This window comes from Hypanus sabinus, chromosome 17, assembly GCF_030144855.1.
Source record: "Hypanus sabinus isolate sHypSab1 chromosome 17, sHypSab1.hap1, whole genome shotgun sequence".
In the NCBI taxonomy this organism is placed as follows: domain Eukaryota; kingdom Metazoa; phylum Chordata; class Chondrichthyes; order Myliobatiformes; family Dasyatidae; genus Hypanus; species Hypanus sabinus.
In genome coordinates, this window is record NC_082722.1 from 53,114,958 (window position 1) to 53,138,326 (window position 23,369).

The following is a 23,369-nucleotide window of genomic DNA, read 5'->3' on the forward strand; positions in this document are numbered from 1 at the left end:
CACCTTGTCCACCTGTGTCATCTCTTACAGAGAACCATGTTATTGTACCACTATTGTCTCTGTTCTACAACACTTCCCGGGATCTGTCATTCACTGTGTTGATCTTGCCCTGGTTTAACTTCCCAATATGGATCAATTCACTCTTGGGCTACTTCCAGTTGATTTAGATCCTGTTGTAACCTTAAACCACCTTGTTTATTGTCCACCAACTATAAATTTTGGTATCATCCACAAGCTCTCTAAACATACTGCCTTTATTCTCATGCAGGTTATTAACAAATTACAGTGGATCTAACACTGATCCCTATGGTAGATCACTGGTAACATGCCTCCATCTGAAAAACCCTCTACTACCAGCCTCAGATTCTTTCCACTGAACGAATTTGTATCTGGTCAGCTAGTTCATCTTGGCTCTCATGGGATCCAACCTTCCAAGCCAGCCTAGCATACACACAGTACCATGTCAAAAACATCTATAAACTGCACGTAGGCAGTCTACCACCATGTGCTCCTCTTTTCAAAAGACTCAGTGAAACACGACTCAAATTTGAGAAACTTAACTTCTCACAAAGCTGTGTTGACTATACCTAATCAATTCTTGCTTTTCCAAATGCAGGTAGACCCTATTCCTCCGAATCCCCTCCAGTGCCTTGCCCACCATTGAAGTTAGGCTCATCAAACTGAAATTCTCTAGCTTGTTCTTGCAGCCCTTTTTAAATCATGGCAAAACATTAGCCACCCTCTAGTCTTCCAGTACTTCATGAAGGATACAAACTTCCTGCTATTTCTATTTCTATCCTGAATTCTAGGATCTTAGGATATACCTGGTCTTGACCGGAGATTTGGCTCCCTTGATGTGCCTCAAAACTGCCAACACATCTTATTTTGTAATGTTGATGTATTTAGGCTACCACTGTTCTTTTTCCCCCGATATTCACTGTCTTTTATGACCGTCCCCTGGTGAACTCAGATGAAAATTATTCATTGAAGACCTCGCTTATCTCCTGTAGCTCCACACATAGATGACCACACTTTTACTAGGGGACCTGTATTTTCTTCCACATAGTTACCGTTTTGCTCTTAAGAAGCTTAGATAATCCCTTAGGGTTCTCCTTAGCTGCCGAGGATTTTTCATGTCCCCTTCTTGTACCCCTCACTTACTGCTTAAGTGCACATACATACCTGATATTCTATTGTATTCAGATACATGTGTGCAACTGCAGTGCGATATATCTCAGTTGATTTATTGATGAAGTGGTGGTACAAAAATGTACAAATGTCTTTACAACTTTTGCTAGGTGAAAGGAACATGATATTCAACGTACTTTTAAAAGAGCAGATCTACTTATACATTTACAAGTCCTTGCACTGATTGTTCTATTTGGACACTAACTGGTTCAAAGACCATGTCCTCAGGGTTTACCAGCAGCCCAACTCGATTTAATTAGCTCTTCTCACACAAAATGTTCATTGATTGCAGGTTGTGGAGGTGACCAATTGCTTTGACCATGTTGTGGTTCCTCTTCTTTCCAGTATTTCTATGCAATGGCTGCCCTGACTGCAGCAACAGGTCCACCTTGAATTTTATCCATTGTGACTGTTGGCACTTGTGTTTTTCCAGGCCTGTGATCGGCACCCACTGCTTCAGCAACACAGCAAAATCCTTCTTCCCTTCAAAAATAAATACAAGTTATTTCAGGTGAGGAACTATGTTTTACTTGTGACACTTGTCTTGAGGCAGCAAAATCCTATGTTGACATAAAAAAAACTTCAATCCTGGGACTTTGATTCATGGAAGCCAAAATGTCTAACTGATCCAATTTATTAAGCAACTGGGCTTGTATACACTGGAATTTAGAAGGATGAGAGGGGATCTGATTGAAACATTAAGATTATTATTATTAAGGGATTGGACACACTGGAGGCAGGAAGCATGTTCCCGCTGATGGGCGAGTCCAGATCTAGAGGCTACAGTTTAAGAATAAGGGGAACAGAGATGCGGAAAAACTTTTTCACCAAGAGAGTGGTGGATACGTGGAATGCTCTGCCCCAGAAGGCAGTGGAGGCCAAGTCTCTGGATGCATTCAAGAGAGAGTTAGATAGAGCTCTTATAGATAGCGGGGTCAAGGGATATGGGGAGAGGGCAGGAACAGGGTACTGATTGTGTATGATCAGCCATGATCACAGTGAATGGCGGTGCTGGCTAGGAGGGCCGAATGGCCTACTCCAGCACCTATTGTCTATGGACTATTCTTCATATTTCAGCAAGTCCAACAAAAATAAAAAGAGTGAAGGGGATGTGGCAGTGAGAATGGGGAATATGGTAGCAGTGCAGCAGGACGAAGAGAAAAACGTGGAGGACAAATGAAGTTCAGTGGGTAGAGCAGACAGAGGAAGGTTAGGGAGTATGGAATGGGTGGCCGGCTCAGTGGCATACACTTTAATGCAAGCAGCTTCAAAGCTAAGTCAGGAGAGTTCAGATTGAAGGATAACATTTGCAGCTTAACACTCCAAGGTAAGAAGTTTCAGATGTGACAGAAGGGAATGCAAAATAGGAAGGGTGGTTCACAACTAATTAGAACATAATGGCAACATTTAGAGATGATATCCTTAAAGGATCTGCCCCAACAAGGGTACATGGATAGAAATTGGGTATAAGAGAGGAGCGATCATTTTGCCAGTTAATATAGGCTTCCTAACAGGAACAAATACATAAGCAAATCAGAGAAAGGTGCAAGTACTGTACATAGAAAAAAGAAATTTAGTGTCTTACAGGCCCTTCAGCCCACAATGTTGTGCCGACCATGTAACCTACTCGAGAGACTGTCTAGAATTTCCCTAGTGCATAGCCCTCTATTTTTCTAAGCTCCAGTTACCTATCTAAAAGGCTCGAAAAAGACCCTATTGTATCCGCTTCCACCACCGCCGCCAGCAGTGCATTCCACCCACCCACTGTGCCCTGTGTGAAAAACTTACCCCTGACATCCCCTCGGTACCTACTTCTAAGCACCTTAAAACTACACCCCCTCGTGCTAGCCATTTCAGCCCTGGGAAAAAGCCTCTGGCTATCCACACAATCAATGCCCCTCATCACCTTATACACCTCTGTCAGGTCACCTCTCATCCTCCGTCACTCCAAGGAGAAAAGACCAAGAACTCTCAACCTATTCACATAAGATACGCCCTGCAATCCAGACATCCTTGTAAATCTCCTCTGCACTCTCTCCAGAGTATCCACATCCTTCCTGTAGTGAGCTGACCAGAACTGAACACAGTACTCCAAGTGGGTCTGACCAAGGTCTTCTATAGCTGTAACATTACCTTGAACTCAATCCCATGTTTGATGAATGCCAACACACCATATGCCTTCTTAACCCTACACTTTAACCCTAAGGTTAGAATGGGGAATTTTAGCTTTTCCGATGTTCACTAGGGTGCATTTAACAAATGTCATCACATCAAATTTTCCCATCATCAGAATTAAGTGCAAGGGTCTTGGATAGTATGAAGCTTGTTAAGGGCATCCAGGTTTTTTTTTATTCCCCCCCCACCCCTGCAGTGGTCCTGCTAGAGATGGGCAGTACTCGACCTTATCTTGGCTGGGCAAACACTTTGGAAAGATAACCAGAATTCCGTAAGTTTCAAGATAGTTATGGAAAAGAATAAGGTTAATCCTCGAGTTAAGGTCTTGAACTGGGGGAAGCTAATTACAGAAGAGGACCAGTAGACAATAGATTGGGAGGAGATGCTATGTTTAAAATAATGGCAGACAAATGGGAGTGTTTGAAAAGAAAGATTGTAAAATTATACTAATTTTGTAAATATACAATATGGGACATTAATTTGTCATTTGCTTACAAGGTTTACATGATGTCAACATGACGTCTGTTTTTTCCACATCCAATCTATGAGAAGAGTGAGAGATTTCTATTTCGGTTCCATTCTCACAATGTGGTGTTTCCCATCGAACCTTTACGGTGGGAGAACGAAGCTTTGGTGTGACCCTCAGCATGCCACTCAACACTTAGCTGTACAGCATTCCTCGCAATGAAAGACTAGCAAGTTTAGTGCAGACTGTAGTGAGTCTTCATGAGGCTGTAAATCTTCCATACCCTGCCTTCATTGTGCAAGTGAAAGACGAGTGACGCTGCAACAGCATGGAAAACTTACTTTAACAGTTGCTCCAATTCACGTTTGATTTTGTTTACCACAGGAGGCCCTTGATAGGTAAAGGCTGTATATAACTGGATCAGAGTTGCTCCTGCTCGGATCTTCTCAAGGACGTCGGCTCCACTACTGATCCCACCCACCCCAATAATAGGAACTCTTCCTAGAAAACAAAGTACACAGTGATAAGGTCCATGTGTGTTACAGAATACTAGCTTTACATCATACGTTCAAGTGATGACACTGACAATTCTTCATCAATATATAGTATGCCCACTGACTTTATAAAATGGATATTATGTCAAAGGGATAGACAAATATACTTTTCCAAATACATCAACAATCATTATCCTGTACTCTTACAGAAGTCAAAGAACCTTCAGAAATCCATTTGAGTAGCTATGCATCTAGACCAGTGAATACATGGGTCGCATTCATTCCTCTGTCATTTTAGCTTTTCCTGTTTATGATGATATGGAGGGGGTTAGAATTGGGTCCAAGCTCCAGGTTTGGAAAGGGATTGCAGCACTCTTTGTTATCATACCACAAGTCTTACTGGAAGCTTAAATGTGTGAACTGTGGGTCAAGACCAGTTCTGGTGGCTTCACAATCAAATCTGCTGATAATATTTTGTCCAGGAGCACACTTGAGCAAAAGCTAGTTGAGCATTGGAAAATAATCAGTATAGTGACAACTGCATGAAATTATCCTCAAGGGGGTAGGTGAAAATGGACAATCCAAAAGAAAATGCCACCTAGTGTTCTATAAGCTATCTGATTTGTCAATATCCACACCTTCAGACCTCCTCAACATATCGTTAGAGGGAGCTGGATTATTTCACATGGCAAGAAGTCTGAGTGAAGCTTTCCATTTCATTTTAAACCATTTTGAGGGTAGTTCCACAATCTTTAAACTCTGAATCTCTGCTAAGTTGGAGGAGCAACCATCTCTCTCTAGGGTGGAATTTACTTAAGGATCTAGCAATGAAAAGATGATTGCACCCAACTCAAGGAAATTATGGTACTCATCATTACCTCGTACTCGAGGGCTGGAGGGAGAGGTTACTTCATATGATATATATGTTCAGGATGTGTTGTCATTGGAGAGAGTCCAGAAGAGGTTCACGAAGGTGATTCCAGGAATAAAGGAGTTAACATTTGAGGAGTGTTCGGCAGCTTTGGGCCTGTACTCACTGGAAATTAGAAGAACGCGGACAAATTTCATTGAAGCCTACCAAATGTTGAAAGGACTAGATAGGGTGGGTGTGGTGAGGATGTTTCCTATGGTGAGAGTATCCAGAACTAGAGGGTGCAGCCTCAAAATTGAGGGGCAACCTTTTAGAACAGAGGTAAGCAGGAATTATTTTAGCCAGAGGGTGATGAATCTGTGGAATGTTCTGCCATAGACTGCGGTGGAGGCCAAGTCCGTGGGTGCCTTTAAGACGGAAGTTGATAGTTTCCCGATCAATCAGGGCACCCAAAGGATATGGTGCAGAGGCAGGTGTATGGGGTTGAGTGGGATCCAGGATCAGCCATGATGTAATGGTGGAGCAGATTTGATGGGCTGGATGGCCTAGTTCCACTCCTTATGTCTTATGGTCTTATATTTACTTTCAAATAACTATGCAATCTACACAGTGGAAACCATATCGTCATTAGTCCCTGGATCTACCATGATTATCACTGAATTAAGATGTTCAGCCATAGTGCATTCTAAATATTAAAATGGCTCTGAACTTCAAGTTCATTACCAAGACTAAATGCATAGTCACTGTATTAAATTGTACACAATCCAGTGTGGCTGAGAAATACCTTTGGTTAAGGAGTACATTTCATTCACAGTATTTGTACTGAGGTCCTTGAGTGGAGCTCCACTTAAACCACCAGCCTCAGTCCGTAATGGCTCCTGAAGAGTCTGTGGTCTGCTGACAGTCGTGTTCACCACAATAAGACCATCAACCCCCAGCTAGAGAATAAAACACACAATACTGCCAGGAAGGTTAAGCTTTGGAGTGGATAATCAGAGTAACCCATATCACAGTGGGTCCAGTACACCAAATGTTCTCCCACATTCTACAGAAAACTATGAAGAAAAACAATCTAGCTCCAATCCACTGAATGGTGAAATAAAAAATTAGCATCAACTAAATCATAAGGACAATAGCTTACACTGAGATCTTTACACAGCCATTACCCCACCTTTAAGCTAATTCTTCCAGTTCCAATTTAAAACCAAAGAAACCCCAAAGTTCTTGAACAAATTGGTTCATTCCACAAGCAGAGCTTTGCATATGGAAAACAGTCCTGCTACATTTCAGATTCAATCACCTCCTGTCATATCATCCTCACCTCTGTTACAACACCAGCAATATCTTTTTTATCCTCCATTGTCAGGTCTGGAGCAATTTTCAGAAGTACAGCTGGTTTCTGATTGACTTTCAAACGATCCCTTTCCTTCATTACCTAAAACAAAATAATATCAAAAAAGAATAAATTGTAACTAAGTGTGCGTTATTAAAATAGTGGAGACCAAGTGTGTCAAGCACACAGACAGATCACTGATCCTGTATTGGCCCAGGTACAGCAGTAAATGCAAACCATCATAAGGTAGAGATAAATAATTTGTATTCTGACAAACAAGATTTAAATGCTTGAAAAAAGATGGATTTGATGGAAGTATCTTGCTGACCTTTTCCAACAGGTTGCGAAGCTCCTCCTTGCCCTGAAGTGCTCTTAAGCCTGGGGTGTTGGGACTGGACACATTCACAACCAGGTAGTCAGCTAATGGGCCCAGCTCTCGGACTCCTTCTATATAATCAACTGCAGCATCCTCAGAGAGCTTGTTTTTCCCAAGATTTATGCCCAAAGGTCTCCCTCCTTCAAAAAAAAATATAATTTCAACAATTTTTTTGTTTCCATTAGATTTATTTATGATGATTGGGAGGAGTTACAGTATTGAAAGTAATGTGGAAGGCTGATACATTATTGCTATACAGTAATTATTCATGAAGAATTAGAACTCAATAGGTTAACTAAGTTATAGAATTATAGCAGGGGTGTGGGGAGGGTGAAAAATTTGAGTTAAAAGAAAGTGCAGCATGTTTTTTTTCTTCGCAACGGGAGAGAGACCGTAAAGTTTTTTTTAAAAGGCAGAAAACATACAAAATTCCTGAGTTCATAAACAGGGAGTACCAGATGATGACAATAATTTAAAAGAAAAGCAGAAATGGCTGGTGACACTAGAAAGACAGAGATGTTCAATTGCACAGTAGGCTGATGTATACTGAATGAACTGAGCAGTATATTAAAGCAAATGAAACAGCCAATGACAAGCGAGTGCCAGTTCTGCTGAGTGCAAATGATGGAAAAGCATATAGTTTGCTTGGAAGTTTAACAGCTCCAACCAAACCAGCTGAAAAGAACTTTGCTGATATTGTAAGTGTAATGCAGAAACATTCAGAACTGAAACCACTGTTGATCACAGAACGCTTTAGATTTCATAAGTGGAATCAAAAGGAAGTAGAGTCCATTTCAGCTTATGTGGCTGAATTGAAGAGATTGTCCAAGTATTGTCAGTTCAGTGATGGGCTTAATGACGCACTGAAAGATCATTTAGTTCATGTCAGGAAAGACGTTATCCCACAACAGTAAGAAATCTTTCACAGTGATGAAGTCTTAAGGCTCAAAAGGAACAATTTAAAATTTATTATGCTATGAATGTCAATATAGTAGTTGTGTTATGTAGTATACTGTATATATAGTTGAGAGGCATTCTAGATTGAGTTGGGAGTTTATTGCTAAGCAGGGATGAGTGTAATGTTATTTCATATATCAGTAATATTTGAGTAATATTGTAAATATATTGTTTAATTAAACATTCTTCGTTGTTTGCAGGTTCATGTAAAAGTATGTGAATGGCATACGTCATTACACCACCACTTCATAAGTGGGTGCCTCATTAAAGTAAAACATGAGTTATCCACGACTCCAGTGTTTTTCTTTCAATTAATCTTATGTTCTGGAGTTACAAAACATAACACCTATGAAGTTCTTTACCTCTGTGTATTTCACATTTGATGAAGTATACAAAGGATGAAAAAGAAAAGGAAAGCATAACCACAAGAGTTTAAATCCTAAAGAACTGAATTTGCAGGAGCACTAAGTGGGGGGGGGGGGGGGGGGAAAGAACATCTTTTCCATTCACCAGAATTGTAAAAGAATTTTACAAAAGTAGATTAAGTTGAAATTAATCATTTTGTCTTATTGAATAAGAAAACCACTGCATCAAGGATCTCAAATCTCTCCAATGATCTCACCAGAGTAGTGTGCAGTGCTTAAAGGACTGTAGAGCAAACCTCCTATCCTGCCTGATCATGCAGGGTCACGACATTTAGTACGTAGGTATCTTAGCTTAACTAGGTGTCTCACTTCGTAAGCCAAAAAGTTACATACATTGTTTCACTGTTATCTGTTCACTGTTACCCAACCACCAAAACGGGATATTAGATATGAACCAACAGGTAAAACTTCAGGTCAATAATCTTTTAATTCAGATAGAACATCCACATGTAAAACATCACAAATTAAGATTAATTGTGTGAAGATTCTTATATTTGCTTCAGACCTTTAGTTACTATTTCATCTGTCAATCTGTAAAATGGACTGTAATCTGCTGCCACCCTGTGGCTAGGAACTGCATTGCACCCAGTATATGAGCACGCCCCAATTTAACCACAGCCTTATTTACAATGCCCAATTAATTTTCTGCAGAACTATTGAAAAATTTTCCACAGTCCACAGAGAAATTCTGCATAGGTCAACATGAGAAATAAAGCTACGCAAGATTCAGTAACAGTCTTGTGTAAATAAAACAAAAGGAGAATAAAGAATATTTGATAAATAAGTACAAATCAGCTCCTATATCAAGCATTTCTCATTCTTACCTATTGTAAGCTGCTCTTGGATTGCAGACCGAGCTTGAAGCCTCTTCTGTACGACAGCAAGTCCATGACTGTTAAAGCCATATCTGGTTTTGAAGATAATCAAATAGACATTTTCTAAAGTACAAGTTAATGAAAAAAAACATGCAAAGCTTTAAACTCCCTCCCCTCCCCAGGAGTTATTTCTAAATAATTGAATCAGAAATACCCAGAGTCTGATGAGACTCCCAAGGTCATGCATTACAGTAGATTTTCACCCGCATACCAGGGTACTTCAAACTCAAAGCAGTTAGAGAGCATATACACATCTACGCCAGATATCGCTCGCCATCTGCAAGCTATTGTGTAATGCCCATGTATAATCGTTGGCAAATGCACCCAAGTACATAAAGGAAGAGATTCAATTCCCAATTTCATGCATGAATAGTTAACCTTGAACTTCAGAAGGTCCAGATATGAAAATGTACTGGCAAAATTATTTTCTCTCTTGCATATTTACCTCCCCATCTCCCCCCAATCTGCCTCTTCTGCCACTCACCCTCACAAGAGGCAATTTGCAGTTGTCATTTTGTCTACCAGCACGTCTTTGAAATGTGGGTGGAAAGCAGAGCACCCAGTGGAAATCAACGCAGTCACAGGATCTTTCAAATCCCACCTTACACAAACACACAGCTTCAATAAACTAGAACACAGTACCTGTTAATGACAGCCTTATCTGCATCCAGTCTGAAGACCCTGGGTCTGGGGTTACCATCCTGGGGCTGTGGTGTAACGGTTCCTACTTCCACAAATCCAAACCCCATCTTGTAAAGGCCATCCACTGCCTCCGCATGTTTGTCAAACCCTGCAGCAATTCCAACGGGGTTCTTGAATTTTCGGCCAAATACACTTACCTCCTGAAACAAACTAACAGTCAGTGATCACTGGTGAATGGCCAAACTCAAAAGTCAGTCACAAAAGTTATAAACACAGCAGGGAAGCTAGTCCTTGCACATCATCCTGAAGTAAGGCGCAAGTTGAATATCATTTAATCATACACGTGTATATTGCCAAACGAAACAACATTCCTCCAGGCCAAGCTGCACAACACAGTACATAGAATTCACACACAACACACAAGGAATATTACCACACATAAATTAACAAATAATAAGATGCATTTCTGACACAAGTTAAAAAGTAAACTTATAACCCCCCACCCAACACTGGCACTTCATTCATGATGAGATCTGGGTGATGGCAGGGAGTTCAGTGGTCTCACGGTTGAGGAAAAGCTGTCTCCCATCCTAGCAGGCCATACCATCCTAACATGTCTGGAGAAGAAGGATGCTTACATGCTGATCTTGGATAACAGTCAGCATTCAACACCATAATTCCCTCCAGGCTCACAAGAAGCTCAGAGACCTCGGCCCTCACCCTGCCTTGTGTAGCTGGATCCTGGTCTTCCTGTCAGATTGCCTACAGGTGGTAAGAGTGGGCTCCCTCACCTCTGACCCTCAACACAGGTTCCCCTCAGGACTGTGTACTAAGCCCCCTCCTTTACTCCCTGCATACCCATGACTGTGTCACTACCTACAGCTCTAATCTGATAATTAAACTTGCTGACGACACTACAGTGATTGACCTAATCTCAAATAATTATGAGGCAGCTTACAGAGAGGAAGTCATCAACCCTGACACAGTGGTGTCAAGAAAACCACCTCTCCACCAATGCTGCAAAAACAAAGGAGCTGGTTGTGGACTACAGGAGCAATGGAGATGGGCTAACCCCTACCGATATCAATGGATCTGGGGTGTAGAGGGTGAACAGCTTTAAGTTCCTTAGCATACACATCACCGAGGATCTCACGTGGTCTGTACATACTGGCTGTGTGGTGAAAAAGGCACAACAGCACCTCTTTCACTTCAGATAGTTGAGGAAGTTTGGTATGAGCCCTCAAAACCTAAGAACTTTCTACAGGGGCACAATTCAGAGCATCCTGACTGGCTGCATCACTGCCTAGTATGGGAACTGTACCTCCCTCAATCACATGACTCTGCAGAGAGTGGTGCGGACAGTCCAGCGCAATCATAGATGTGAACTTCCTATGATTCAGGACATTTACAAAGATAGGTGTGTAAAAAGGGCCTGAAGGATCATTGGGGACCCGAGTCACCCCAACCACAAATCCAGGAAATGGTACTGCAGTGTAAAAGCCAGGATCAACAGGCTTCAGGACAGTAAACACAAAGTATACTGCAGATGCTGTGGTCAAATCAACACATACAAACAAGCTGGATGAACTCAGCAGGTCAGGCAGCATCCGTTGAAATGAGCAGTCAACATTTCGAGGTGAGACCTTTCGTCAGGACTGAAGGAGGAGGGGGCAGGGGCCCCATAAAGAAGGTTGGGGGGGAGGGTGGAAAACCAATCAGAGGAAAGATCAAGGGGTCGGGGAGGGGATAGGCAGGAGAGGTGAAGGAGGAATCTAAGGGGAAAGCACTATGGGTAGTAGAAGAAGGCAGAATCATGAGAGAGGTGATAGGCAGCTGGAAGAAGAGGAAGAGTGCAAGTGGGATGGGGGAAGGGAGAGGGAGGGCATTACCGGAAGTTGGAGAATTCGATGTTCACACCAAGGGGCTGGAGACTACCCAGACGGCATATGAGGTGTTTCTCCTCCAACCTGAGTTTGGCCTCATCACGGCAGTAGAGAATACATTCCTGATTGGTTTTCCACCCTCCCCCCACATTCTTTATAAGGCCCCTGCCCCCTCCTTCTTCAGTCCTGATGAAGGGTCTCAGCCCAAAACATTAACTGCTCCTTTCAACGGATGCTGCCCGACCTGCTGAGTTCATCCAGCTTGTTTGTATGTGTAGGCTTCAGGACAGCTTCTTCCACCAAGCCATCAGATTGATTAATTCATGCTGATACAATTATATTTCTATGTTATATTGACTGTCCTGTTGTACATACTATTTATTATATATTACTATAAATTGCACATCGCACATTTAGATGGAGATGTAATGTAAAGATTTTTACTCCTCATGTATATGAAGGATGCAAGTAATAAAGTCAATTTAATTCTTTGTCCTAATGTTATGGTACCTCCTGCCTGATGGTAAGGGGTCAAAGATTGTCGGATGCATGGGAGGGATCATTGACAATGCTGAGGGTCCTGTGTATGCAGCGATCCCCATAAATATCTTGGATGGATGGAAGAAATACTCCAGTCCTCGCAATCCTTTGTAGGGACTCGTGATCGAGTGCTTTGGAATTCCCATATCAAACGGTGGTGCAGCTGGCCAGGTGATGAGGGGCCAGGCAATACCATCTGTAATGTACACTCCTAGAGACTTGCTGCTCCTAACTCTGACAGGACCAGTTTATGTGCACTAAGTAGTCAGCCTGCACCTGCCTTAAGCTCCCTGATCATCTCCTTGTGTGTCAGCACCATACTACCAGCTGCTCTACCTCCCCTCTATACACCGTCTCGTCATCGTTGTTGACTGAACTTGATGGTTTGGTTTGAACTGCAGTCATGCATCAGCAGCCACTGGCTGAACGTGCGGCCCTGGATGGTGCCAGTGATCAGTGTGATGGAGGAGAGAGGTTGATGCCAGTACGAACTGATTGTGGTTTTTCCTTCAAGATCCAGATACAGAGGGAGGTGTTGAGACTCAATGAGGATAATTTACCCACCAGCTTCTGAGGGATGATCTGATTAAACACCAAGCAGAGACAGGTAAAAGGCATCATTTTCCAGGCAGGAAAGGACAGAGTGGAGTGCAGAGGTAATGGCACCAGCAGCGAACCAATTTGAGCAATATGCAAACTGGAAAGGGTCCAATGCAGCAGGAAGATGGGATTTAAATGCGATCCATAACCAGCCGCTCAAAGCACTTCATTATTCAGGATTTATCTTCTGAAAATTGCCGAACAGGCAATAAATTAACTCTTTTTCTGTGTCCTTAAAAGAAATCGACTTATTAATTATAAATTTACTGGAGATGTGAAAACAGTTGTTTAGGGAGATACAGCAATGTAATTCTCAGTAAGACAACCACTATTGGCAATTTTCCATATAGTATGTCATTATCCCAAGCATCTTCAGTAGGATGCCCTTTCCAATAACCATTTTCTCCCTTTCCTGCAATCACAGTCAACTGTAGTGATGGGCAATAACCAAGGATTTTCACAAGGCCATGTGCTTGACTCAACTGCAATTCTCCTTTAAAACATTTAGAGAAGGAGAAAGTTGCTTTTCCAAGATGACCAGTCACTGAAGAATTCTATGTGTCCGAATAAGAGTCATTCCTACAGTTCTGATCAAAAAGCTCCAAAACCTGGGCCTCTATACCTCCCTTTGCAACTGGATCTTCAACTTCTTCACAAGACGACCACAGTCTGTGCACACCAGAAGTAACATTTCTACCTCCCTGACAATCAACACTGGCATACCTCAAGGATGCATGCTTAGCCCACTGCTCTACTCTCTCTACACCCACAGAGACACAGCTCAAATGCCATCTATAAACTTGTTGACGACACTATTGTTGGCAGAATTTCAGATGGTGACGAGAAGGCATATAGGATTGAGATGGATCAGCTAGCTGAGTGATGTTGCAGCAACAACCTCGCACTCAACGTCAGTAAGACCAAAGAATCAATTGTGGACTTCAGGAAGGGTAAGACAAGGGAACGTGACACACCAGTCCTCAGAGGGATCAGAAAAGGAAAGGTTGAGCAGCTTCAAGTTCCTGGGTGGCAACATCTCTGAGGATCTATCCTGGGACCAACATATCGATGCAGTTACAAAGAAGGCTTGAAATTGGCTATATTTCATTAGGAGTTTGAGGAGATTTGGTGCCACCAAAGACACTTGCAAATTTTCACAGATGTACCATGGAGAGCATTCTATCTGGCTGCATCGCCAGCTGGTATGGTGGGGTGGCTACTGCACAGGACAGAAAGAAATTGCAGAAAGTTGTGAATTCAGTCAGCTATATAATTGGCAATAGCCTCGCCAGCATCCAGGACTTCTTCAAGGAGCGATGCTTCCAAGAACCAGCATCATTAAGGAACCCCATCAACCAGGACCTCCCTCTTTCTCATTGCTACCATCAGGGAGATGGTACAGGAACCTGAAGGTACACACTCAATGATTCAGGAACAGCTTCTTTCCCCTGGATTCAGATTTCTTAATGGACAGAAATTTGAACCCACAAACACTATCTTACTACTTTTTTTGCCCTACTTATTTAACTATTTTTATATGTATATACTTACTAGAGTTCAGTTTTTATTACTATGGATTGCAATATACTGCAGCTGCAAAAGAACAAATTTCATGACTCCGATTTAAATCACTGTTAATATAAGCAGTACAAACAAAATGCTGGAGGAACTCAGCAGGCCAGGCACCATCTAGGAAAAGAGTACAGTTGACGTTTCGGTAGACAAAACCCTTCGGTAGGAATATTAATAAATAGTTGGATTTAAAGAAACAGGTAGATTGAATCAGTGGTTCAGAGCGCAGTGAAGCAAATGATCCCATGCATTTTGAAACAGTGGATGAGAAAAAGCTGGCAGAAGCTTGTCTTTCCCCAAACCCAGATGGAAAAAAATTGTTTTAACATTTTCTGACTAGCTGGGATATGAACACTAGATTCCACAGGCTATTTATCTGTTGCTTTAAATAGTGTTTCAAGGACCCTTCGTTTCATGTTCTCAATATTTACTGTTTATTTATTTATGTTTTTCTTTCACTTTTTATTTGCACAGTTTGTTGTCTTTTGCACACTAGTTGTCCGCCCTGTTGGTGTGGTCTTTCACTGATCCTATTATGGTTATTGGATTTATTGAGTACGCCCACAAGAAAATGAATCTCAAGGTTGCATATGGTGGCGTATGTAGTTTGAGAATAAATTTACTTTGAACTTGAACTTGCACAGAAGTAACAGTATCACAATGAGCCATTCCAAAAACCAAACTAATTTCCTCTCAATTAAAATTGAAACTGGAAATTTTCTAATTTTTCACAAGGAGAAAGAAAACTGATTACCAACAATGAACACAGTTATTTCAACAAAATATCTTAAGCGAGCCTGAGATTACTGGACATGTCGCGCTCTTTAAAATAAATTCTCCTCAGATTACTCCCAAATTTTGATAACGCGGTGACAATGATGGTTGTGGAATGGAAGGCTGGATGAAAAGCAGTGCAGTAATTTGTTTATTTATAGCAAAGTTGGAGGCTGTTTGTCCCATCGAGTCAATGTTGGCTCTCACCGCAATAAACAGCCTCTTCCCTTCTGCCACCCAATTTCTAATGGACATTGAATCCATGAACATTACCTCAATACTTTACTTTTAATTGCACTACTTATTTTAACTTTACTATTTAATACATATTTACTGTAATCCAGGCTTTTTTTTCTTCTATATTTATGTGTCATGTATTTCATTGTACTGCTGCTGTAAAGTTTACAAATTTCATGACATATGCTGGTGATATTGAATCTGATTCTGATTTATTGAGATACAGCACAGAGCAGGCACTTCCAGCCGATCTGCCCAACAACCCCAAATTAACCCTAGTCTAATCACAGGACAATTTACAATGACCAATCAACCTAGTAACCAGTACATCTTTGGACTGTGGGAGGAAACCCATGTGGTCACAGGGGAGAAAGTGCAAACTCATCACTGGCAGCGGCAACCCGAAAATTTACTGGATTCCATCAAAGCAGCAGTCAGTTTAAAACCACGTGCAGCAAAATCAAAACTAGGTTCTGAAATGTCGATGGATGTTCTGGGTTCACTTCCCCTATTGCACCGATTGTTGTCTCATTGTCTTTTGAGAGTGCTTACCAGGGCAGAAGAATCCTTGTGTTTTGAATGAGGGATTAATCCCCAGGAAATTAAGCGGACGGCAAAATTATGTGCTGTTTCTGGCTCCAAAAACCTCTGTAGTGTAGGTATCAGGTGCTTGGCGTAAAACTTTTCATCCCCAGTTGCAGTGCAATAAGCAATAAAGAGACAAGTGCCACTGCCCAGCACCTGAACAGCCTCTCTCAAGCGTCTCTGTTGGGTAAGACAAAATGTAGCAATTAAAATAAAAACCGGAAAATGCATCCTCCACTATTAAATAAGAATATGGCTTCCTGCTGATATTTATTTCCATACAGAGCCTACAATTTAAGCAGCACATGGATTAATATTACAGACATTTATTTATTGGTGGAATAAATAGGCCCTTTGAGCCTTGCCACCCAGCAATCCCCTGGTTTAATCCTGGACAATTTACAATGACCAATTAACCTACCAACTGATCTGTCTTTGGAATGTGGGAGGAAACCGGAGCACCAGAAGGAGAGAGACGTTGTTACAGGAAAAATGTACAAGCTCCTTACAGGCAGCTGAGGGAACTGAATCCGGGTCACTGGAATTGTAAGGCAGTGTGCTAACCACTACGCTACCATCAGACAGAAAAAGAAGAATTTAGATGCGGTTCAGTTCAGCATAAATGCAACCCTACCTTTTACTAATCTACCAGTAGGAACATAGAGAAACTGCTGGCAGGATCCTCAGTACAAGACTTTTTACATTCTAAAAGCCCGACGTAGTACAGAAACATCACAGAGAGCACTCAAAACACTAGCCAGTCTGTTGTCACATCCCCAGACTTTAGCCTAATCTATGTCATAAACCTTTTAAAATCACACTGAAGATTTCTAAAACTTAAATATTAAAAACACTTAAGTAGTTTTTAAATTGACTTGTAAATTAACTTGAGTTAAAAAGTCTAAATATCTCAACATTATGTGCAGTTCTAGAAATACAAACTAACAAGCAGTTAGAGACAAACACATAGGACATTGTAAGCTAATGACATATCCAGAAACCTTTTTAAATTGCCAAGCTGCTCTCCCATTACCAGGACCCAACACTTTATTTTTCCTTAGACATGTTTATTCTGTAAATGTCAGGGATCTGGTTCATTTATTTTTCTAGGGAGTCAGAATGCTAACAATTTCACCATCATCTCTTCAGAGTCCAGAAGAGTAACAAGAGTGAGCTGCTACTGGGGCCAGGCAAGTGAGAAAAATACAGCTAACCACAGCATTGATATTTCATTGTTTATTTACCTCCCTTAGCAAACTAAAGGCTCAATTAGTAAAATTAACAATAGAAGAGCTTATTGTCTACTTCTACAAAGCAATTGGTTAAAAAAAACACAATCAAGTATAACTGATTGATAAATTCCTTGTATTTTGTAGCACCTCTCCCACATCTTTCAAAATTACCCTCATACTTTGGAGTCAATGAAGTCACAGGAGAGACTGCAGGCGCTGGAAATCCGGAGCAACATACAAAATGCTGTTAGAACTCAGGTCTGGCAGCATAGCTGAAGGAAAATAAATGTCAACCATACACTGCCCTCCAAAGATGCCACCTGACCTGCTGAGTTCCTCAGCATTTTAGGTGTGGTTGCAGTTAATTAAGTACTCTAGAGGTGTGATCGGTGGCGTGGAGTCGGAATCACGGATGCTAATTTATACACAGCAAACTTCTCCCTCCCCTCATCAATTTGAAAGCGGGCCAGTAATCTATAATGGTGTGTGATGGATAAACGTGCACCAAGATACTCCGATAACTCCACAATCCTCAGACAAGCAATCTTTAGCAGTTCCCTTTATACTGCCCAGCACTGTGGTCAGGTCCTGGCCGAACAAAGCTTCAGAGAGTCAGGGCCGTGGAGTTGGTGAGGTGTCTGAGAGCCAGTAAGATCGGACCGAGGAGATCCGCGTGTGTGAACGACTGCAGAGCCCGGAAACACAGACCAAACTCCCGGGATCAGAGCCGGGCTCCGGCCGATACGAGCTGCCAGCACCCCTACCTGCCAAGTACTGGCGGCCATCCCGCCGCACGAAGAGCCGGAACGGGCGGGCAGACGCACAGGAAGTGACGCAACGCCTTCCCTTACAGTTGCCCCGAGGCGTAAGATACCACCAGTGACGGTTGTGCAATTCAAAACAATGTTACCTATTTAGTTATTAACCTAATATGTCATTGGAGGAGCTTCCTCAGCGTAACTCTAGCAGGTGAGCTTAAAGGCTTCAAAAACTCGAGCACACATTTAGACTCAGCAATACCCCTTTCGAAGGTTTATTTTATTATCAAAGTATGTACGCAGGATACAACTCCGAGATTTGTCTTCTCCAGATAGCCATGAAATACAGAAAAAAACAAGGAGTTTGTTGAAAGAAAAGACATCAACCCCCCCCCCCCCACCGTCGCATGAAAAAGAAAAAGAGACAAAACCTGCAAGCCTTAAACCCCTCAACCTCTCCCTCACACAAAAGCTAAGAGATCACCCCATCCAGAAAATGGGAGCTGGAACATTAAACCCCTAACCCCAACCCCTCCCATGCAAAAAAAGTGGCAATAACATCAAACCCCTATATCTTTATTTATTATCTCACACACACGCACACCCCCTAACAGATTGCCCACACAGAAAAGCACCAACAAGAACATCACACCCAAATCCCCAAAACCTTCCTTGCACAAAAACATATTGCCCACCCAGTAAACGACAACAAGAAAGAAAACACAAAAAAAAAACTGAAGAAGACTAAACTATAGTCCACACCAATAATCACATGTCACGGAATTTCGAAAAGACCCTCCGTTGGTATCCCCCTTCCTCTGTTAATGCCGGTGAAGTGCTGCATGAACTCTACTGCACCATCATTGACTTTCAAACCAAACACTCCAATGGTATCTTCATTATTGCAGGTGACTTTATCCATATGAACCTGAAGACAGTCCTGCCTAAATTCCACCAGAACGCTGATTTTGCTACCAGAGGTGAAAATACACCAGATCTGTAGAAGAAAAATAAATTTTAAATTAAATTTTGTTATCAAGCTTGACTGGCTAAGTGTTGCTCAAGATTTGGGTCATGGGACTGACAGGATAAGACTTGCTTGTGCTAGCTAACAATAGCTAGAAGTAAATCATGCCAATAATGAGGTATTGTTAACCTTTGTGCAAGGCTGTCTAGCTAATAACGGAACTGGCTGTAAACGAGCAGTTCTAACTTAGTGTATCGCACAGGGACGTTTGTAAACTGCCTGATACCTAACAAATGCTTCTTGAAATCATTGACTCAGTATGTTTAGTATGGCTATTGCACAAAATTTATTGTATAAATTTAAGATGTAGCCTGATATTGGTGGAGTCGTAAGGCAGCAGCTCCCCATGGTCATATATCAAAGGGTTAACCTTATACTGAGGTCTGTGTCTTTATTTCTGTTTGATAACAAAATCAGGATCAGAGTCAAGTTTATTATCACCGGCATGTGACATGAAATTTGTTAACTTAGCAGCAGCAGTTCAAAGTAATACATAGTCTACAGAGAGAGAGTAAATATGAATAAAATAAAACATAACAATAATAAGTAAACAAGTAAATCAATTACATATATTGAACAGATTTTTTAAAAGTCCAAAAACAGAAATAATGTATATCAAAAAAAGTGAGGTAATGTCCAAAGCTTCATTGTCCATTTAGGAATCGGTTGGCAGAGGGGAAGAAGTTGTTCTTGAATCGCTGAGTGTGTGCCTTCAGGCTTCTGTACCTCTTATCTGATGGGAACAGTGAGAAAAGGGCATGCCTTGGCTGCTGGAGGTCCTTAATAAGGAGGTGCCTTAATAAGGAGGCTGCTGGAGGTGCCTTTCTGAGACACTGCTCCCCGAAGATGTCCTGAGTACTTTGTAGGCTTGTGTCCAAGATGGAGCTGACTAGATTTACAACCTTCTGCAGCTTCTTTCGGTCCTGTGCAGTAGCCCCTCCATACCAGGCAGTGATGCAGCCTGTCAGAATGTTCTCCATGGTACAACTATAGAAGTTTTGAGTGTATTTGTTGACATGCCAAATCTCTTCAAACTCCTAATAACTGTTTTGTCTTTTTTATAACTACATCGATATGTTGGGACCAGGTTAGATCCTCAGGGATCTTGACACCCAGGAACTTGAAGCTGCTCACTTTCTCTACTTTTGATATCTCTATGAGGATTGGTATGTGTTCCTTCATTTTACCCTTCCTGAAGTCCACAATCAGCTCTTTCGTCTTACTGATGTTGAGTGCCAGGTTGTTGCTGTAGCACCACTCCACTAGTTGGCATATCTGACTCCTGTATGCCCTCTCGTCACCACCTGAGATTCTATCAACAATGGTTGTATCATCAGCAAATTTATAGATGGTATTTGAGCTATGCCTAGCCACACAGTCATGTGCATATAGAGAATAGAGCAGTGGGCTAAGCACATTATCCCTGAGGTGTGCCAGTGCGGATCATCAATGAGGAGGATATGTTATCACCAATCCGCACAGACTGTGGTCTTTTGGTTAGGAAGTTGAAGATCCAATTGCAGAGGGCAGTACAGAAGCCCAGGTTCTGCAACTTCTCAATCAGGATTGTGGGAATGAAATGCTGAGCTACAGTCAATGAACAGCATCCTGGCATAGGTGTTTGTGTTGTCCAGGTGGTCTAAAGCCGTGTTGAGAGCCTTTGAGATTGCATCTGCCATTGACCTATCGTGGCGATAGGCAAATTGCAATGGGTACAGGTCCTTGCTGAGGCATGAGTTCAGTCTAGTCATGACCAACCTCTCAAAGCATTTCATCACTGTTGATGTGAGTGCTACCGGGCAATAGTCATTACGACAGCCCACATTATTCTTCTTAGGCACTGGTATAATTGTTCCCTTTTCAAAGCAAGTGGGAACTTCTGCCCATAGCAGTGAGAGGTTGAAAATGTAAATGTCCTTGAATCCTCCCGCTAGCTGGTTGGCACAGGTTTTCAGAGCCTTACCAGCTACTCCATTGGGACCTTCCACCATGCAAGGGTTCATTCTCTTTAAAGACAGCCTAACTTTGTCTTCTGAGACGGAGATCACAGGATCATCAGGTGCAGCAGGGATCTTCACATCTGTAGTTGTATTCTCCTTTTCAAAGCATGCATAGAAGGTGCCGAGTTCATCTGGTAGTGAATTATCGTTGCCATTCATACTTTTGGGTTTTGCTTTGCAGGAAGTAATGTCTTGCAGACCCTGCCAAAGTTGCCATGCATCTGATATCACCTCCAACCTCATTTGAAATTATCACTTCGCCCTTGAAATAGCTCTCCACAGATCATACCTGGTTTTCTGTACAGGCCTGGGTTGCCAGACTTGAATGCCACAGATCTAGCCTTCAGCAGACGACGTACCTCCTGGTTCATCCACAGCTTTTGCCAAAGTGAGGGCGTGAAATAACATGGTAGGCATCCTTGCTGGTGGTGTAACAACGGTCCAGTGTGTTTCCTCTGGTATTGTAAGTCTCTTACAGTAAATTGTGGAGGAAATTCTTTTACAATAAAATACAGTAAAACAGGATAAATCCTTTGACAACCTGGTCAATTCCAGCCATACAAACCAGTGATCAAACAGGTCAAACCAGTTCTAAAAGTGGTGAAAACATGGCCTGAGGGTGCAATCTTGGCACTGCAGGACTGCTTTTTTAATACCAACTGGAGAATGTTCAGGGAGGATGCTACCCATGGCAACCATGTTAACATTGAATTAATGCAGATTCTGTGCCCAGCTACACAGAGAAGTGTACTGAGGACATTACCATCACGAAACACATCCGAGTTAGGGCAAATCAGAAGCCACGGCTGACTGCAGAGATCCGTGCCAGGCTGAGGGATTGTGATGCTACCTTTATAGACTGGGGGATGCGACAGATCTCAGGGAAGCAAGAACTGTGCTTTCCTGGAAGGCGAAGTGGGAGCTTTCTCAGAGAATTTCCAGCCACTTTTCCAATACCAGGGACAGGAGGAACATGTGGCGGGAACTCTGAGGATTCCAGGCTACAAGTCTACCCTGTGCATCAGTGACCAGGATGCCTCATTCCACGAGAGGCTGAATGTCTCCTTCACTCGGTTTGATGTGCAAAACAAAGTGCTGGTGAGGAAGGCACCTGTCCCCTCCCCCAGGGGAGCAGACATTCTGTCTGGCTGGAGCTGAGCTGAGAAAGACCCTGGCCAGAGTTATCCCACACAAAACTGTGGGGCCCGATAATATACCAGATCAGGTTCTGAAAGACTGTGCAGCCTTGCTGATGGATATATTCAACATTTCTCTGGAACCATCCACTGCCCTCTCAATTTTCAGGGCGGTAATAATCAATTCCTGTGCCAAAGAAGGCAGCAGTAACCTGCCATAAATGACTATTGCCCGGTGGCATTAATATCAACCATTATGAAATTCTTTGAGTGGCTGGTCATGGAGCACACAAAAGCCTTTCTCCCAGCTACAATGGACCCTTTCCAGTTCGCTTATTGCTCAAATCGATCCACTGATGATGCAATAGCCACTGCCCTCCACGCTGCCCTGTCCCACCTGGAAAAAGTTGTCTCATAGGCCATACTGCTGTTTTTAGACTTCAGTTCAACATTCAACACCAGCATACCCCAGAAAATGGTGGGGAAACTGTCCTCACTGGGTCTCAACACCTGCCTCTGCAATTGGATACTGGACTTCTTAACAGTAAGGCCACAGTCAGTCCGCGTGAGCAGCAACATCTCTCTTCCCATTACGCAGAGCACAGGCTCTCCCCAAGGCCGTGTGCTCAACCCACTGCTTCTCATGCTGCTGACGCATGACTTTGTCACAGGATCCAACTCAAACCGGGTCATCAAGCTTGCTGATGACACAACAGTGGTTGGCCTCATCAAGAACAATGACGAGACGGCGTATAGAGGAAGTGGAATAACTGGTGGATTGGTGTGAGAAGAACAACCCAAGCCTGAACACGGAGAAGATAAAGTAAATCTTTGTGGATTTCAAGAAGGTGCACATGGACCATCCTCCTCTGTAAATACATGGCTCCTCTGTGGAGTTAAGTGCACCAAGTTCCCAGGAGTTCACATCACGGATTACCTCATCTGGTCCCTTAATATCACTTCTCTGAACAAGAAGGCACAGCATCACCTCCACTTCCTAAGAGGATTGAGGCAAGCAAGAACTGCGTCTTACAAGAACAACACTGAGGGAGTCCTGACAAGTTGCATCTTCATCCGGTATGGGAGCAGTCAAGCATTGGAACAAATAAGCTGGGTGAACTCAGCAGGTCGGGCAGCATCCGTTGAAATGAGCAGTCAATGTTTTGGGCCGAGACCCTTCGTCAGGACTGAAGAAGGAGGGGGTTCTTGATCGGACATGGCTT

The 23,369-nt window shown here is 42.4% G+C and overlaps 1 protein-coding gene and 1 long non-coding RNA gene across 2 annotated transcripts; one reads left to right on the forward strand and one right to left on the reverse strand.

Moving 5' to 3' along the window:
• Positions 1–1,223: 1,223 nt before the first annotated feature.
• Positions 1,224–18,134, reverse strand: dhodh (dihydroorotate dehydrogenase). Its single transcript, XM_059993087.1, has 9 exons — positions 17,990–18,134; positions 15,961–16,173; positions 9,803–10,002; positions 9,110–9,192; positions 6,856–7,043; positions 6,516–6,629; positions 5,979–6,132; positions 4,171–4,330; positions 1,224–1,671 (listed from the first exon to the last, which is right to left on the reverse strand). The coding sequence occupies exons 1-9, from the start codon at positions 18,008–18,010 to the stop codon at positions 1,539–1,541; spliced, it is 1,266 nt and encodes a 421-aa protein (XP_059849070.1). The 5' UTR covers positions 18,011–18,134; the 3' UTR covers positions 1,224–1,538.
• On the forward strand, positions 18,061–19,028 carry LOC132406943 (uncharacterized). Its single transcript, XR_009516317.1, has 2 exons — positions 18,061–18,194; positions 18,892–19,028. It is a non-coding gene; the product is annotated as an uncharacterized LOC132406943 (long non-coding RNA).
• Positions 19,029–23,369: the final 4,341 nt, after the last annotated feature.